Raw genomic sequence first — 18,642 nt, forward strand, 5'->3', positions numbered from 1 at the left:
GGATAGTGAATCATGAAGTACAATGGATTAGTAAGGAGGAAGTAAGGATAGCTATGAAGAGAATGAAGAATGGAAAGGCTGTTGGCCCAGATGACATACCTGTGGAAGCATGGAGGTGTTTAGGTGAAATGGCAGTGGAGTTTTTAACCAGATTGTTTAATGAAATCTTGGAAAGTGAGAGGATGCCTGAGGAATGGAGAAAGAGTGTTTTGGTACCGATTTTTAAGAATAAGGGTGATGTGCAGAGCTGTAGTAACTACAGAGGGATTAAATTGATCAGTCACAGCATGAAGTTATGGGAAAGAGTAGTGGAAGCTAGGTTAAGAAGGGATGTGATGATTAGTGAACAGCAGTATGGTTTCATGCCGGGAAAGAGCACTACAGATGCGATGTTTGCTCTGAGAGTGTTGATGGAGAAGTACAGAGAATGTCAGAAGGAGTTGCATTGTGTTTTTGTAGACTTGGAGAAAGCATATGACAGGGTGCCTAGAGAGGAGTTGTGGTATTGTATGAGGAAGTCAGGAGTGTCAGAGAAGTATGTAAGAGTGGTACAGGATATGTACGAGGGTAGTGTGACAGCGGTGAGGTCTGCGGTGGGAGTGACGGATGCGTTTAAAGTGGAGGTGGGGTTACATCAAGGATCAGCTCTGAGCCCTTTCTTATTTGCAATGGTGATGGACAGGTTGACAGACGAGATCAGACAGGAGTCCCCATGGACTATGATGTTTGCAGATGACATTGTGATCTGTAGTGAGAGTAGGGAACAGGTGGAGGAGACCCTGGAGAGATGGAGATATGCTCTAGAGAGAAGAGGAATGAAGGTCAGCAGGACTAAGACAGAATATGTGTGTGTGAATGAGAGGGAGGATAGAGGAATGGTGAGGATGCAAGGAGTAGAGGTGGTGAAGGTGGATGAGTTTAAATACTTGGGGTCAATAGTTCAGAGTAATGGTGAGTGTTGAAGAGAGGTGAAGAAGAGTACAGGCAGGATTCAGTGGGTGGAGAAGAGTGTCAGGAGTGATTTGTGACAGACGAGTACCTGTAAGAGTGAAAGGGAAGGTCTACAAGAGGGTAGTGAGACTAGCTATGTTATATGGGTTGGAGACAGTGGCATTGACAAAAAGGCAGGAGTTTGAGCTGGATGTGGCAGAATTAATGATGTTAAGATTTGCACTGGGTATGACGAGGGTGGACAGGATTAGGAATAAGTATATTAGAGGGTCAGCCCAGGTTGGAAGGTTTGGAGACAAAGCCAGAGGCAAGATTACGTTGGTTTGGACATGTGCTGAGAAGGGATGCGGAGTATATTGGGAAAAAGATGTTAAGGATGAAGCTACCAGGTAAAAGGAAAAATGGAAGACCTAAGATAAGGTTTATGGATGTGATGAGAGAGGACATGCAGGTGTTTGGTGTGACAGAGCAAGATGCAGAGGACGGGAAGAAATGGAAACAGGTGATCCGCTGTGGCGACCCCTAACAGGAACAGCCGAAAGAAGATGATGATATATATATATATATATATATATATATATATATATATATATAGATATATATATATATATATAGATATATATATAGATATATATATATATATAGATATATATAGATATATATATATATATATAGATATAGTTAGATATATAGATATAGTTAGATATATAGATATATATATATAGTTTTTTATATATATATATAGTTATAGATATATATAGTTATAGATAGTTATAGATAGATAGATATATATATAGATATATATATATATATTATATACATATATATATATATATACATATAAAATGTATATATATAAATAAAGATATATATATATAAATAAAGATATATATATATATATATATATATATATATAGATATAGCTATATATAGATATATATAGATAAATACATATATACAGATATATAGATATATACATATATATATATATACATATAGATATATATAGATATATATATATATATATATATATATATAGATATATATATATATAGATATATATATATATATAGATAAAGATATATATATATATATATAGATATATATAGATATATACATATATATAGATATATACATATATATATATATACATATATATATATATATAGATATATAGATATATACATATATATATATATATATATATATATATATATATATGTATATACCAGTGTGTGTGTGAGTGTGTGTGTATATATATATATATATATATATCACACACACACACACACACATACACACACACACACACACACACACACACACACACACACACACACACACACGAGTGTATGAGTGTGTGTGGTTTTTGGTACTGGAGTGGGAGATGTTTGCAAAGCTTGTGTTTCCATCTTCTCTTTCTGCTACCCTAGAAAATTGAAAGGGTCTTGTCTGAGGGTTTTTAGGGCAATCACACCCACAGATGGGCAGTGGGATGGACTCTAAGCTTTAGTAGATGGCCAGAGGGGAAGGTACGAGGACACTACTGCTGAAATACTGATAAGGCAGTGTGCTCCATGAACATCTGCTGTTACAGGTAAGCAGGACATGCACAGCTGTACCTTTCTCTTTTAAACTTTAAAAGTTGCTACAGTTTATACCCGCAAACATGGAACGCTATGGTTCTCGGGTTTTAATTTTTAAAAGAAAAGAAACAATTTTTTTCTCTTTTAAACTGTAAGTTGCTAGAGTTTATACCCCACGTGGAGCATTACTTTAAAACTCTAGCAGACTGCTTGCTACACTGCAGCAAGCTGTTGCTACAGTTTAGACCCTGCATGGAGCTCTACAGTGCTCAGGTTTAACTGCAAGTGGAATACCAGCTTTTAAAAGCCAGTATTGTACTAAAGAGTGATAAGGAATCAGTATGATGGATTGGATGGCTGGTCGCATCCCTAACACTTTGTGCTTGGGATAGTTATCTCCTTCACCCAACCCTAGCTGCTGTACTCAGCCAGAGCAGAAGTTACCTCTCAAGCCTTTTTCAGCCATGTAATTTTAGATATTTGAAAAGCAGGTAAGTGAGCTGTGGATTTCACCGAACACTTTGATAAGGCACTACAAATCGGATGTTCTGGTCTTCAGGTCTAAGTATTTCTTTGGGGCCACAGTCACAAGAAGTATGTTGTGATATGGACTACCAGGAGGTCAGTCAGATGCATACTGTTTGATCTGGATGAGCAGGTACACCCTCTTCGACATACCATCCCTTTCCTTCCTGCCTCATAGCAGATGTGATGTAAAGAAATTTTGTGTGATAGTTTTCTGTTTCTGATGTGCCTAAGTGTGACTTAATGGAAATCTAGTCTGGAAGCTTTGTTAGCAAACTGCTGTGTTTAAAAGGGATGGGAACAGTAATCTGAGGAAAGGTTCAGAAGTTGAGCTCCTTCAGATATAATGTTATGGTAAGTACATAATTTTAATTTATAATCAGCAGAAATCATGATATCTAATATATTAATATATTTAATTATATTTTTACTTCCACAAAGCGTGAAAGGTCCCACTGTTGAGCCTTACAAGATTTTCTAGTACTGACGGATTTCTGAAGAATACTTAGAATTCACTTTAGCAATACTTCTTTAAGGACTAACTCACTTAGGGGCACCATCATCTACCCCCACATTCTGTGAAGGTCTTTATATGTCCTTGTGCACCTCAGTAGAAATATTTTGGCTAAATCTGTAACCGTAACATGCCCATTGTGGCGTTACCTTGAGTTTGATAAATCCATTGCAACAAGGTTATGTGAGCAGTCTTTATGGTCTTTGGATAGGTTAATATTTATTTCTTTTTTAAGTATAGAAATTGTTCCTGAAATAATCTCTTAACTTAATGGTTCACTTACTCTTTTACAAGTTGCATCTTACTCCTCGACTGTCCCTGCGGAAAGCCACTCCTACAGGATAGCTTTCAAGGCAAAGGGGGAAGCAAAAGTAGGTTGTGAACTAATTTTTCCTTGTCACGCACAAGTATTCCAATAATAATTTTTTTCAAAAAAGGTTATAGAGGGGTAATAAAGTACTTAGTTGATATTTTCGGATATCCTTTCTGTAGTTCATTTCCTAAAGTTAAATCAGCATTGACACCCTCCATTGTCTTAGAAATTTATGTTTCCTTTTCAGTAATTTAAATGAATTGATAATTGTCGACACTAAGTAATATTGTCCTAATCTGAAAAAAAAAATGTATGCAAAATCAATTTCTGTCTCCAAAAGTAAGGGAAATGGAAATCCTTACGGTTCACTTTTTACATCTGAAAAGAAATCAGTTTTACATATGAAAAATATGTTAAAATACTGTCAATTCAGTTGCCGTAACACAAGTATGATCAACTTCCCTTTAAACTTCTCATTTTTGTGGGAGTTAAAATTTTTACTTTTTCCTTGAATAAATCTTCTTTTAGCTGTAGTGTGGTCTTATAACCAAAACAGTTTATTCAATCAATACTTAATTTCTTAATCACATTTGTTGAATAAGTGAGAATAATATTGAATATACTGACATGTTTGAGGAAAAAAGACCAAATAGAAGAACATTTACCATGTGGATGCAGGGCACACCATATCCGCTGACAAGGGATTGTGGTTTAATTTTTAGCGTTGTGAATGTATTGTCGATTCGTTGAGTCAGGTGATATGGATTTGTCTATTTTGAATCCTCCTTGGATATCGACTTCTTCATTGCTGCTTCTGAACAGACAGGAAAACCACTGGATTGTAAATATCTTTTTTATTTTTTACCATACAATTTATTTTTGTGTTTGTAAATAAAGTTTGAGAGGTCCTCATGACTCTGTGTAGTTCAGACAAGCCGAAGGTTTATGATACAAAAATAAATAATTGTTTGCTTGCTGTTTTCTTGTATCCCACACATCATTTACTTCATTTGTGGATTTTCTTAACATTCTTACAAAATTAAGAACAAAATCCTTTTTTTCCATTGTTCAGGTTGAAATCTTTGGGGTATACTACACTCTCTGAACTAGCTACATTGGACAGTGAGTTGCAGCTCTCCTTGGCTTCTTGGGGCTTTTACTATGGCGATCTTCTAAAACTTGCCACTGGTGTAAAGATTCTAAAAGCTGCAGGTGGTCGCCTAGATAAGGAGTACGAAACACAGCTGATTCGCAACAGAGTGCAACGACACTGGAATGAGAAGTGGTCTTTCGGTGGGTAAAACATGGATTAACGTAGTTTTTACATCCAGCTTAACATAGGGTACTTATGCTGTTTGTAGCTGTAGTTTGGTGGCATTTGGGTAAAATAATAACATGTAAGAGGAAAGTTTATTTTTTGCTTTTTAAACCTCCCATAGACGGTCATTGCACTGTTTTTAGATGGTAAAACCTGGTATATTTCACTGAACTCAGAAGCACAGACCATTACAACTGCTCAGCATTCTTATAATAACAAGGATCATTTTTATCCTGCTAAATGAAGGAAACAACGCTAAACTAAAAATATAACATTAAAATCACCTCCATTGCAAATGTAATCCTGTTTCAAGTCATTAACAGTCCCTCATTTTGTCAGTTTCTTATACATTTCCTTTAAGCAGTTTGTAGCACCCACACTTTGAACTGATAATGTTTCTTTATGCCTTTGGGTTTGTACATGCACAGTGCATGCAAACGCTATTACCATCAGCACACAGAGAAACAAAAACATCATTTGGTTCTGATTGTACAGTGGTGTTATGCTAAAAAGGTGAGACCTTTTTTTAATAATGCCATAGTGTAATCCTATTGCATTGTCATACAGTTGTAGGTAATTCATACATTTACCCATGGTGGAAGGGCTGTAGCTTGTTCATTTGCCCTTTGTCCTTGTGAACATGCAGTGTTTTAAACTCACAGTGGGTAAAATTAGTTATTCATACCTTGCCATTTATTTATTACCACATTATGTCTGACCTGCTGTGCTGTACATACGGCCATGTTATCTCCATATTCCATTACATGCTTCTAGTGAGTGTATTTACTTGAGGTGTGTGCTGTGCTGTACATACGGCCATGTTATCTCCATATTACATGACATGCTTCCAGTGAGTGTATTTGCTTGAGGTGTGTGCTGTGCATACGGCCATGTTATCTCCATATTCCATTACATGCTTCCAGTGAGTGTATTTGCTTGAGGTGTGTGCTGTGCTGTACATATGTTATCTCTATATTCCATTGCATGCTTCCAGTGAGTGTATTTGCTTGAGGTGTGTGCTGTGCTGTACATACGGCCATGTTATCTCCATATTCCATTACATGCTTCCAGTGAGTGTATTTGCTTGAGGTGTGTGCTGTGCTGTACATACGGCCATGTTATCTCCATATTCCATTGCATGCTTCCAGTGAGTGTATTTGCTTGAGGTGTGTGCTGTGCTGTACATACGGCCATGTAATCTCCATATTCCATTGCATGCTTCCAGTGAGTGTATTTGCTTGAGGTGTGTGCTGTGCTGTACATACAGCTATGTTATCTCCATATTCCATTGCATGCTTCCAGTGAGTGTATTTGCTTGAGGTGTGTTTTAAATGAACACTTACAGATGATGGAGACGGCATCTGTCATACTATTATTGGATGAAGAAGGAATGAATGTAGTAGATTCTGGTTTAGGATCATTACTATTAAGTGTGAGAAAATAAAAGATTATATTATTTAGAAACAGGTATGCAGTGTAGCTTAGGTGACAGACATCCTGAATTTCTGAGCATTGAGAGAAGATGTAATAGAGCTGGCACAGTATTTATTTTGTTACCCCTTACTCCACTACGTCAGCATTGTCTGCATTGAATTGTCTGCCCATTGTGAGCTGTTGCAGCTTTCATTTAGTAGAGATCCACAGAAGCATAGGTAGAGACAGAAGACCTATATATCCAGCCAGCTGTCCGTGTTCTACTGTGGCCCTTGACCTGTTGTCCAAAAATGGGTTTTTATTTTCTACTTGCTGCAGACTTTATTCACATAAATTGTGAAACCACCTTGCACTGCTTGTACATACTATTTTTAGTTTGTTTCTTGCAGAATGCTTAAGATTGCAGCTTATAAATGTGTTATTTTCTGTTACGGTTGCAATGGTTTATTTATATTACAAGTGCGCCTTGATACAACTATCCCCTTCCTGGGTTCTAGATCCTTTTCTGCTTCTTCCTTCAAATCTGCATGCTGTTTCAGCAGTGCAACTGAAACAGATTGGGGCCAGTGATGAGGGCATTTCTGAAAATGCTGATAGAGCTGGGCATCATCTCATTCCCCTCTATTGCAAGGGTCGATCAGGTCGGTTTCCCTCACCTATCTTAGCTCCTTCCCTGGTGGTAGTTTCTGTATTTGTTATTTTGGAGACGGTTACTCACCTGGATCCTGTCGGATTGGCACTGACAGTGACTCCTCCTCCTGAGTTAATTTCCCATCTGACCTTCTTGATTCTGGACCCTTTGGTATCAAGTGGGGCTTGGACCTGGATGCTTAGTTCTCAGTAGTGTCTGTGGTTTCAGCACTTTTAGAACCATACTCTGTGTCTGGATCTTTGGAGTTCAGGTTGGGGGTACCAGTCTCAAGGCATTCCGATTACCCTGTGTTGAGGTCACCCCCTTGGCAACAACCACTTCTTCTTTGGCAGGAGAGGAGTCTGTTCGTGGAGTTCCCTTGATGCAGAAACACTCTGATCTGTATTTGTTGTTATGGAGAGGGTCATTGCCTCTTCTCTGTCTATGCTATTGACAGGATCCCCTGTGGGACTAGCTGCACCCTGAAATGTCTGTCTTTAAACACTTTAGCCAGTTTATCTAGGCTCCCAGGGACATAGCAGAGCCATATACTTTGAAGATTCACAGCAGCTGTGATCTGAGTGTTATGCGGATTCTGACCAGTTGCAGTCTGAGATGCTCGATAACGTAATGTGTAAAGGGGATGTGTAGATTTCTCTTAAGAGTTAATTATCTCTGACATGGATGTAAATGAAAGAGAGTGTTCTGTGGATCCCTTCGCAAAGACATCACAGTTCTAGAATTTATTCAAAGGTATCCTGGCAGTCTGATACAACCTTTCAGGATGAGGAGGTGCTGTTATAGGCATGCACCTTTGCCCTGTCTACTTCTTGTGTGGTCCTTCCTGCTGACTGTTATAGATTTTGTTGCCAGGAGGGCATGGCATGAACCACAGACTGTGGAAGCCATCCCTTGGAAGCCAGATAGGGTCCTTTGTCCACTTAAGGATAGGCAGTTCAGTTCTAAATTCCTGTGGTGGACTCGATGATTGTTGAAGAAAGAACAGACTGATGAGTGCTCTGTTGTCCATCCATTGAACAAAGAGTCTGGAGTAATCAACAGAATAGGAAAGTAGGTCTACGCCTCTGGGATATTCACCTTCAGGGTATTACAAAGAGTCTGGAGTAATCAACAGAATAGGAAAGACAGACTGAGTGCTCTGCTGTTCATCCCTTGAATAAAGAGTCTGGAGTAATCAACAGAATAGGAAAGTAGGTCTACGCCTCTGGGATATTCACCTTCAGGGTATTACAAAGAGTCGGGAGTAATCAACAGAATAGGAAAGTAGGTCTACGCCTCTGGGATATTCACCTTCAGGGTATTACAAAGAGTCTGGAGTAATCAACAGAATAGGAAAGTAGGTCTACGCCTCTGATATATTCACCTTCAGCATATTACATTTCTTGAGACACATGAATAGATTTCAAAGGGACCTAGGTTTTGGACAGAGACAGGTTATGGATACTTTGGGTCAGACCATGACTCAGGAGTTGACTAAACTTTGGAGCACCCTGAACACCATTCTTACCATCACAAATTTCTCCATGTGTCTATTTCACAATGCAGCCAATGGAGGGTAGCGAACACTGGCATTACTCTAAGCTGTCATGCCTTCATTCGCCTGTGTGACGTAGCAGATGAACTTAAGGCATCCTTTAGCAATGCCCTCTTTGAGGGATCCTCTCTTTTTGGGCCAACAGCTAAAGACGAGTTGACAAGGTCTGATCAAGACTGGAAGACACAGTCTGCCATGGGAGTTGGGTATAAGAACCCTCAAATATCATTCATTAGGAATCAGAAGGGTTCCAAATCCTTATGGTTTAGAAAATCCCAGCATCATCCCTTTGATTCCTCCTAGCATAGGGGCAGCCATGGCAGAGGTGGCCCCTTTATTAGGTCCCAACCATTTGGTCAAAGGGTCTGCAAAAACAGGTGGTACAGAGTACCCTTCAGTGGGAGGCCAAATCTGCACCCCCTGAAGGCTTGCCCAACTCCCCATCTCTGGATGCAGTCACGGAGACATTGTCCCATTATCTAACCATATGAACGACCATCAAGCTGGACAACTGGGTACGAGATGTCCTATCCACATGTTGTACAATACCATTCTTCCATGGCTACCACCTAAAGAGCAGCCATTACCAAATGTCCCACCCTGCTAAATGTGAGCAGCGCTTCAGGAGTTGTCTACCCTCTATCAGAAAAGTGACATCCAGGAGGTTCCATCAGACCAGATAATATCAGAAAAGTGATATCCAGGAGGTTCCATCAGACCAGATAACATCAGGAGTTTATTCATGATTATCTTTGGTGAGAAAGGATATTGGACCAGTTCTGGATCTCAGTGGCTTAAACTACTTAGTGAAAAAGAATGAATGGCTATTGTGTCACTGATAGGCATCTTGGTAGTCTATGGAGCCCATCTGCACATAAAGATCACACAGGAGTCCATGAGGCTTCTGCTTTTCCACATAGGAGAGGAGCAAACAATTACCTGTTCAGAGCATTGGCCTTCTGTTTCACCATAGTACTCCTGGTGTTCACCAAGTGCATGGCTGTAGTTGCAGCTCACCTGCAGCTAAAAGTGATCCACATGTTCCCATACCTAGACGATTAGCTATTTGGCGTAACAGTCAGAGTCCTTACTAAGAACCAGAGATTACTTTCTACAGTTCTGCTTAACTTTTGGCATGTCCGTGAACTTCAGAAAGTCACAGCTTAAACCCATCATTTTTATCTGATGCTATTGACACAACTACATGTCGAATGTTTCTTGCACCAGAAAGGTAGTCCTCCCTTCAACTTTCAATTTGCATGCTTTATCTTCATCAGAAGCTCTCAGCAGCATTGGTTCTGAAGACTCAGGGCCTCATAGCACCAGTTTCCCTGGTTCACTATGCCAGGCTACATATGGTGATATTCCAGTGGATGTTGTCCAGATAATATTCATAGCAAATAGGCTTTCTTTCAGACAGCATTCATCTGACTCATTCATGCAGGAATCATTTGAACTGGTGGCTGACATCCCCTTTTCTTCGCACAAGTAAGAGATTTTTCTACCCCTTCCATTGGCAGTAGTAACTATGGATGCCTCCATTCTAGGATGGTGGGACCACTTCGAAAGGAGGTTAGTCCAAAGAATCTGGAATTGGTCTGAGGCCATCGTTCACATCAATACAAACATCATAGAGGTGAGGGTGGTCCTATTAGCAATGCAGGAATGTCAGGAGTTTGTTTGTCTTGAGTGATAACTATACAGGCTATGTTGGTGGTCTGGTACATGAGCAAACGAGGAGGAACTAGATCTTACCAACTTTGCAGAGAGTATGACATTGGGCCTTGGATTTGGGTCATCTACTAGTGGTACTGCACATTCCGAGGCCTTAGATTCGTGTTACCTACTGGTGGCACTGCACATTCCAGGAAGTCCAGTGAGCTAGTAGACAGAGTAAGCAGGTCTATTCTGATGTATCCTGAGTGGTCCTTCAATCTGCTAGTGGCTCAAGTAATTGTCAGTCACTGGAGCCGACCTTGCTGCAGTTCGCCTCTCCATCCTCTTTGCTGCAGTTTGCCTCTCCATCCATCACCAAGTGCAGAAGCTACTTTGCCATAGTTCTCCCAGAGGGATAGTTACCCAGGGACTCTCTAGTCTGCCTGTGGCCCCCATGTACTGTACTCCTTTCCTTCTCTGCCCCTTATGACCTTCTGGTCAAGTTCCTTCATAAGGCTTCAACTTGTGAATTACAGATAATTGTCATTGTTTCATGTTGGTCCAGAAAGAACTGGTATCCTCTGTTTATGCATCATCTGAAGAAGCCTCTGTGGCTTCTAGGTCAAAACTGGATCTTCTTTCTCTCCCCTCCTGTCAGTCTTACCTGGACCATCACAACCTCAAGCTAACTACATGGTTTCTCCAGGTTTCCCTAATGGCCGCTAATCCTTCCTTTTCAAAAAACATGTTCGTATTTTGTCTGCTTCTCAGAAACAATCTGCTCAGAAAATATGTAAAAGTATCCCCAGTTCTGTTTTGATAGCAGATGTCTTACAGATTTTGTCCATACTGTTTGAAGCAGGGTCCAGCTACTTAGTTATCAAAGTGTACTTGGCTGCCAGTTCTAATGATCATCCTGGATACTAGAACAAAACTTTAGCCTCTCATAATCTGTATAAGATTTTCCTAAAAGAAGTGTTTCTTCATCGACTGTCTGTTAAAGACAGTATTTCACCCTGGAACCTAAATATAATTTTGGTAGTCTTAACAAAGTCTTCATTTGGGAGAGGTAGCCTTAAGGGAGAGGTAGGAATGGAGCTGAACACTTTAACACCCAGCTCCATTCCTACCTCTCCCTTAACTGGAAATGTAATTGCACTCTGCCCACCTAACCTGCTAAAGACTCTTCTACATGTACTTTTACATCCACCTGTACTCCATGCTGTTTTCCTACACAACTCCCGCTCTCTGAATTTAACGTAATATGACCAATACCTTTGACTGTAGATATTGTAAATATTGTACCTACTTTTCTCTCTCTCTTCTCTCTTCCCCTTCTGTGATTGATTCTCATTACTGCCTACATATAAATGTTGATGCTTCTCTGTGATTGATTCTCATTACTGCCTACATATAAACGTTGATGCTGTCTAATAAAGATAATCACCGTTGCCATGCATGCACTCCTCGTTTTCTGTTGTACATCTGCCTTTCTGAAAACTCCAATATCATGAATGTATTTAAAGCAAATGGTGTTCTTTACAACTTTTTCTCCTCTACTCTACTGCAAATTGTACTTACTGCAATCCCTCAAATATTACTTTTTAGGACTACTCACAGATGATTTACAATTGTTAGTTTTTAAAACTTCTGCCTCTGTCCACCTTAAATGCTGTACTAATGGTGTCCCTAATCTACTATGTAAATGTGTGTAATGCATGTTTTTCTATGTTGCAATTGTACTTTTCTAAATGTCATGATATAATACTACTTTTTGTATTACTTTTATGTAATATGGAGATTTTCTCCCTGGGCCTCCACTGAAAACAGGCTCCTAGAGCCCAGTGGACCTCCCCCGTTACCAAACTGGAAATAAATAAATAAGTAAATAAATTTGAGCAAGCTTCAACCGAAGACTTGAAGTTTTTATGTTGAAATGCACTCTTTCTGGTGGCTTTTGTCAACTACACGAATTTCAGAACACTCCCTGTTTTCTCTGTTACTGCACCATATTTAGTTTTCCATAAGGATATAGTCACATTGTGAACTAGTCCATATTTTATCTCTAATGTGGTTTCAGAGAATAATTTGTAGTGAACTGTTGACCTTCCAGTGTTTTTTTTTTTCTCAAAGTCCAACAGAGGAGAGTGTCTTCTGCATACTTAAACTGTTCAGAGGCAACTCATATTCTGCTTTCACAGGAACAAATCTTATAAGAAACATACTCAGCTGTTTGCTTCCTTTGTTCCCAATAGATTGGTCTTCAAAGTTGCTAAACAAATTCTGTCCAGCTGACTGGCAAATTGTATCTCATTTGTTTTTGTTAGCAACAAGACTCTGAACTCTAGGCCTAAGGCTAATTCCACAGGATCTTGACAACTCACAGCTGTTTCCAGGAATTCCTTTATTGAGGACATACGTGAATGTATTGTAATGTTGCATATGTAATCTCATGTATTGATGATATAAGTGCAATTTGGTAGCCTAGTCTGTTAAGAGGTGACCTGTGTCTGGCATACAAGGCGTCTGACCCATTATTGATGGATTTATTGCACATCAGCAAGTCAAATGGCATCAGAATTACTCAGTCTAGGGATCTAAACCTCTTCTGCATTATCGACAGAATGATTTGGAGGGACAGGTACATCTCGCAGAGGATACCATTGCTGTGGAATAGACTCATCTGCATACAACAAAGTTCATCCCTGTCCATTTTCATATAAAACTTAAATCTGTTGATGGGCAATAGAAAATTAATTTACCCCAGGACTGCCTCCTGTATTACTAATGGACAGGTGCAGTTCCTAAATGCTTTATCCCATACAGTGGTTCCCTTCAAAGCATCTATGGTATGATTCAGTTTATTCTCATTGGGGTAATACATATAATTATTAACTGTGGGATGGGTAAGCCCACTCTATCACCAAATGGGTTAGGTTATTTTGAGCACTAAAATGAAACTGGCTAGGCTTAAAATGGCCTACAAGGGCAACTAGCCTAGTACTTACTTATGAATCTATGTGCAGTGTCCGCATTGTCTATGCAACATAGCTTTTCCAAATATTATAATCTAAAACCAGAGCTGCATTCGAAGCATCAGTTCTCGGAGGTATCCTTTCATGATTCTACCCAATATTTCGGGTAGTTTGGGATTCGATCCCAACTGTCAGATCAGATAGACTGATAAACAAGCTGTTGAAGTTCTGCACTTCCCGTAATGGTGGATCCTTTGCATCCAAGTCTGTCTGATATGACTGTCCTCCCTCCATCCCCCGTCCAGATCATCATGTTTCTGTTATTGTGTCTGAATTTCATTGCTTATTCTCCTGGTACATGTAGCCTCTAGGCAGTAAACTTAGTGTGAAGGAGTGACTCGCATGGGATTATAGGAGAAGTTTGTAGAAGCTTCAGGAGATAAGATCCGATCCTTCCATTAGCTAGTTTTCTAAGAGCAGTTTGCTACTCAGCTGTCATTTTAGGCAGACTTGGGTGAAAAAGATCCAGCATTAAATTAAATACAGGAGTATTGTCTTTGGGCATTAGACAAATGTTATTGTTTTTGAAGAGCAAGGGTAGAATTCCCTGATACTTTAACATCTGTTTCAGCTCCTAGGCTGCCTACTGAAGCTTAAGCTTCTGCTCATGGTTTTAATACATTTATGCATTATATCTTCTATGGTCATTGCTTTTCAATTTCTTAGTTTGTAACTCCATTCATTCATTTTCTATGCTATCTAAAAGGATCCTTGCTAGGAATGTATTCTTAACAGAAAGGCCAAATAACAGAAGGGGCTAACAGCAATACTTTACCCTTGTTGTAAACTTGTCTGTTTTCCTTTTTGTGTGCCTTGCATATGGCTGTTAACTGTTGGCAGAACCATTTTTAGCCTTTCTTGCAAGACTCTGAAATGTATTATTACACTTCAAAATGGGTTTCTTCCTCCTTTGTCCAGCAAACTTCAGAGATGTCTCCCGTGTACTAATTCAAATGAGGTGAATCCTGAAGAGGCTTGGGGTACATCTTTTACAGTGATAAGGTTTTAAGGAAGTAACTGATCTTACTTCCTACCATCTTGCTCGGTCGCCCTTTTTGGCATGGACTTCAGACTTCATTACAGTGCTGCACTAAATTATCTGTCTCTGGGTGGTGCACTGAATCTCTTAGCTGTTTTAATACAAGGCATTGGCAGAACTGGTGCATTGCCCTGGGCACAAATGGAGCTCCTTCAGCTGTGAATATTTCTTTGAGTATCCCTAGCTTGTATAAAAGTATCGCTAAATGTTTTGGTTACTCACATAACACTGGTATTCCACAGTGACACTGCTTCAGCAAACATAACAAATTGGCCTACAAGATCTGTGATATCTGCATGAGCATGTCCAAAGTAAAAGACAATGGTATCGGGAGATTTCCTGAACCCACAATGTGGTGCCTTCTTTCACATTCACAGCATGCTGCAGAGTAATTCTGTGCCTTTCTTGACACCATGCCAACAAAATCTAACTTAGATTCTGTCTTTGCCTTTGTCCTCTCCTGTGTGTATTCCCAGAATATGACTGTGTCCATTTCATTACAAGTATTCTAAAAGGGTTTGAAACTAGTTGGTGTGGTATTGCTTTACTGTCTTTATTTGCCTGTGAAGCAAGTCATTCTTCAACTCTGAATGCAGATTTGAGATGGGACCCACTTACTCCCCTGTTTCTTCTTCTCTGGCCATACTTAATGTATCATCATCCATTCTGCTTTACTAAGACTTTTGTTGCTGTTGTTTGGAGGCACATGCTTGGTACAGCAGATGTGTAGCCTCTGTCTAATAGGCACACTAATGAGCGTTTTGAGTTAAGTTTCTTTCCTTGCTGCAGGCCATACACCTCCACTCCTACAGGTGTCACCTCTACAGTAATCTGAGTTACTTCTGTCCCTCAGGATTGGTGAGCTGTGGTTGGCCACATGGTTCCACCCTCCCCTGCCCAGTTCCACCAGTGCCGATGCTGCTAGCTGAACATGTGACATTAGAGGTGCAGTCAGGGTTCATCCCTCTCCTATGGGACTGGATTGAGAACAGTTGTGTCAAGAGCTGCTGACCTCCTGGATTCTCTTTTGGCGTGTATTTGGGGTTGTGTGCTCTCTGTAGTGTGGCAAGTTGTGGCAGCTGCCCTCCCTTGTTCTTACTACGAGTATGTTTAGGACTGTGTTCTGCTTCTGGACCCCCATTACTTGAGGTGTACTCGGGGTCACAGGGTATCTGACTGTGCTCCCTCTTTCCTCATGTTCCGCAGTACTTTGAACTGAAGGTAATCTTTATGTACCATAACATCATATGTTAGATTAGGTACTAAAGCTGCATGATGCAGTACTTCAGCCAGCAGTCTGAATTTCTACACATGTTCTAGGATACTTATTACCAAGAGCACATCACTTCTGCCTTTCTCTTTTCATGCTCTAAGACACAGTGTTCCTTAATAAGTGTGGTTAGGCTTCTAGAATCTAATAATGTCATAATTTCCTTTTTTTTGTCCAGAGATACTGTCCCTTTAAATAACTTAGTAGCATAGAGACAATAGGCTATTATTCTAGCAGTCACCTTATCACATTCAGTCACAGTTTCATTGTCAACATGTTAGTTAGAAATCACATTTTTGAAAGGCACAACGTTTACTTTTTCATTTTCAGCAGCTTGGTTAAATCACATTTTTGTTAGGTGTAGCATTACTACTCAAGCAGTATTTAGCAATGTGCCCCTTCTTTCCACATTTAAAACATTGCTTCACTTATTGACACTTTTGGGGTGTTTGCAGGTATCTGCACATTTCTACTTACAGGCTTAGTTTGCTCACTTGTAAGCAAGGCTTCATTAGATAGTAGTCATATCAGTCACCTGTTTCTCAAGGTAGCGTTTTCCATCAGGTTATACTTTTCATAAAAGACCATTCTGAACTGATTTGTATTGATATTGTTATGCAGCAAAACTTCCAAAAGCATTTTCATTTTGACAAAAAAATGTTTTTTGACACACACACACACACACACACACACACACACACACACACACACACACACACACACACACACACACACACACACACACACACAGGCCTACCTGCTGCTTACACACACACACATACATATATGTATGTATATATATATATATATATATATATATATATATATATATATATATATGTGTGTATACACACACACACACACACACACACACACACACACACACACACACACACACACACACACACACACAATAATAGTAATAATCTCTTCTTGAATGGGGAAATTAAGCAACAAATGTAAGCCAAATTCTGTCCACATTTTCACCAGTGTGGTATAAAATGAGACAAGATTGTTTACCTTGGGGCACTTTTCTTTTCAGTGAAGTATTAAGGTAAAATAAATACACTGTTCACTTTGTAGTAGGAAAAATCATTCAGAAGAAACTAAGCCTTGCCCTTCTGGTTTCCTTTTCCACTAAGTGGTCTAAATAGTCTCAGACATAGTCCATATAATCCTTCAGTTAGATCCTGAGGTATCTTCTTGTTCCACCATCTCTTCCAGTGAATTCTTCACTTGGTAACTTCCAAGGGTTCCTCCTCTTGGTCAAATACTAGCCTCCTCACCTTAAAGTTAAATATCTCTTCCAGTAGAGTTTCTGGATGGCAGCCTTTAAGAATCCAAACATTTGGCTGAACACTGTCTGGAGGGTCAAAATCTGTTACTGATAATAGTTCCTCTCCATCAAGATGAAAACATCTCTGCTGTGCTGGGCTGAAGCCCCTCCCTTTTAGCATTCTGTTGTGTAGGTGTCCCAAATCAGCATGCTGTGTGCCGCTTGCTTTACGGAATATGTCATGTATGCATGGCAACTCAAGCAGCACAGTGTTGTCATGGTAATGCAGCATGTTCGCTGTAAAATGAGAACACGCAGTAGGTTTTTTACAGCATTTTATATGTCCACAGTGCCACCACACACACACACACACACACACACACACACACACACACACACAAACATGCATATATCCATCTATCTATATTTGTTTAACTTGTTTACCAGCGTGGTACAGTCATCACAGTAGTTCATTTGCAGGCACAGCCCAGGTGAAAAGACACTATACAGTGTGCGCGTGCGTGCATGTATATACATGTATGTGTATTTTATGTGTGTATACACATGTAAGTTCATAGGTAGGTACTAGGCTATTAGCCCGAGGGCCTATATAAGCCTAGCCAAAAAGGTACCCTGGCTTTCGCCACCCAAGAAAATTATTTTCATGTGCCCCTGTTGAGCAGAGCCACAGAAGTGATCCCTGGGGTGAATTTCCTATTTCCCATCCAATCATCAAGATTTTTCTTGAAGAGTGTTAATGAGGAGTTCTGTTTGACATAGATAGATGGGTAGTCTGTTCCAGAGTATGGGAAGTCTCTGGAACAGGAATCTATCCCTCCAGCATGTTCTGTTTATTGTGGTGACAAGGTTTAGGTCCCTAGAGCGTGTAGCTCGGAGGGATTGGGATTTCTTTAACTGGAGCATGTCCAACAGCTCTGGGTTTGACATCGCTTTGTATGTTAGGCAGAGATTGCCTCTGAGTAGGCGATATGCGATGGAGTAAAGCTGGAGTTTTTTGAGACTGTCTGTGTAGGACATCTTTTTGAGGCCAGTAATCCTCTTTGTGAGGTATTTCTGTGGCCTTTCCAGTTGTTGTAGATGTCTTGTGAGGTACATACCAAAAGGAGCGTTGTACTCTATAATGTGTCTAATGAGTGATGAGTAGAGGGGAACAATGACCTCTTTTTTTTCTGGATGAGAAACCTTTTGTGATGAGGTGAGCCACTTAGAAGTATTTCCTGACCACTGTGGCGATGTGATTATCAAAGGAAAGATTACTGTCCACCTGTGTCCCAAGGTCTCTTATCACACTTGCTGCGTTAAGTAGACTACCATTTATGTGGTAGTTCATGGGTACAGAGCTTTTACCAAAGGGGATGACAATACACTTTTTGGCATTGAGCTTCAGGCCATGGCTTTGACACCATGCATCTGTCTCAGTGAGGCCCTTCTGTAGTATGTCCACATCATTAGGAGTTTCGATTATGGCTCCTAGTTTGCAGTCATCTGCAAATGTTGTTAGCCAAAGACCTTCTGTGT

At 39.9% G+C, this 18,642-nt stretch overlaps 1 protein-coding gene across 2 annotated transcripts in view; it reads left to right on the forward strand.

The window, feature by feature from the left end:
* The window catches only part of AREL1 (apoptosis resistant E3 ubiquitin protein ligase 1), a 1,112,453-nt gene that overhangs the window by 196,617 nt on the left and 897,194 nt on the right, over positions 1 to 18,642 (forward strand). For both annotated transcript variants that reach the window (XM_044074621.1, XM_044074622.1), the window contains exon 4: positions 4,962 to 5,182. In XM_044074621.1, the coding sequence (XP_043930556.1) occupies positions 4,962 to 5,182 (221 nt within the window). The remainder of the gene's footprint in view (positions 1 to 4,961; positions 5,183 to 18,642) is intronic.

Source organism: Protopterus annectens, chromosome 6.part0 (assembly GCF_019279795.1).
Source record: "Protopterus annectens isolate FY-2018-M chromosome 6.part0, PAN1.0, whole genome shotgun sequence".
Classification (NCBI taxonomy): domain Eukaryota; kingdom Metazoa; phylum Chordata; order Ceratodontiformes; family Protopteridae; genus Protopterus; species Protopterus annectens.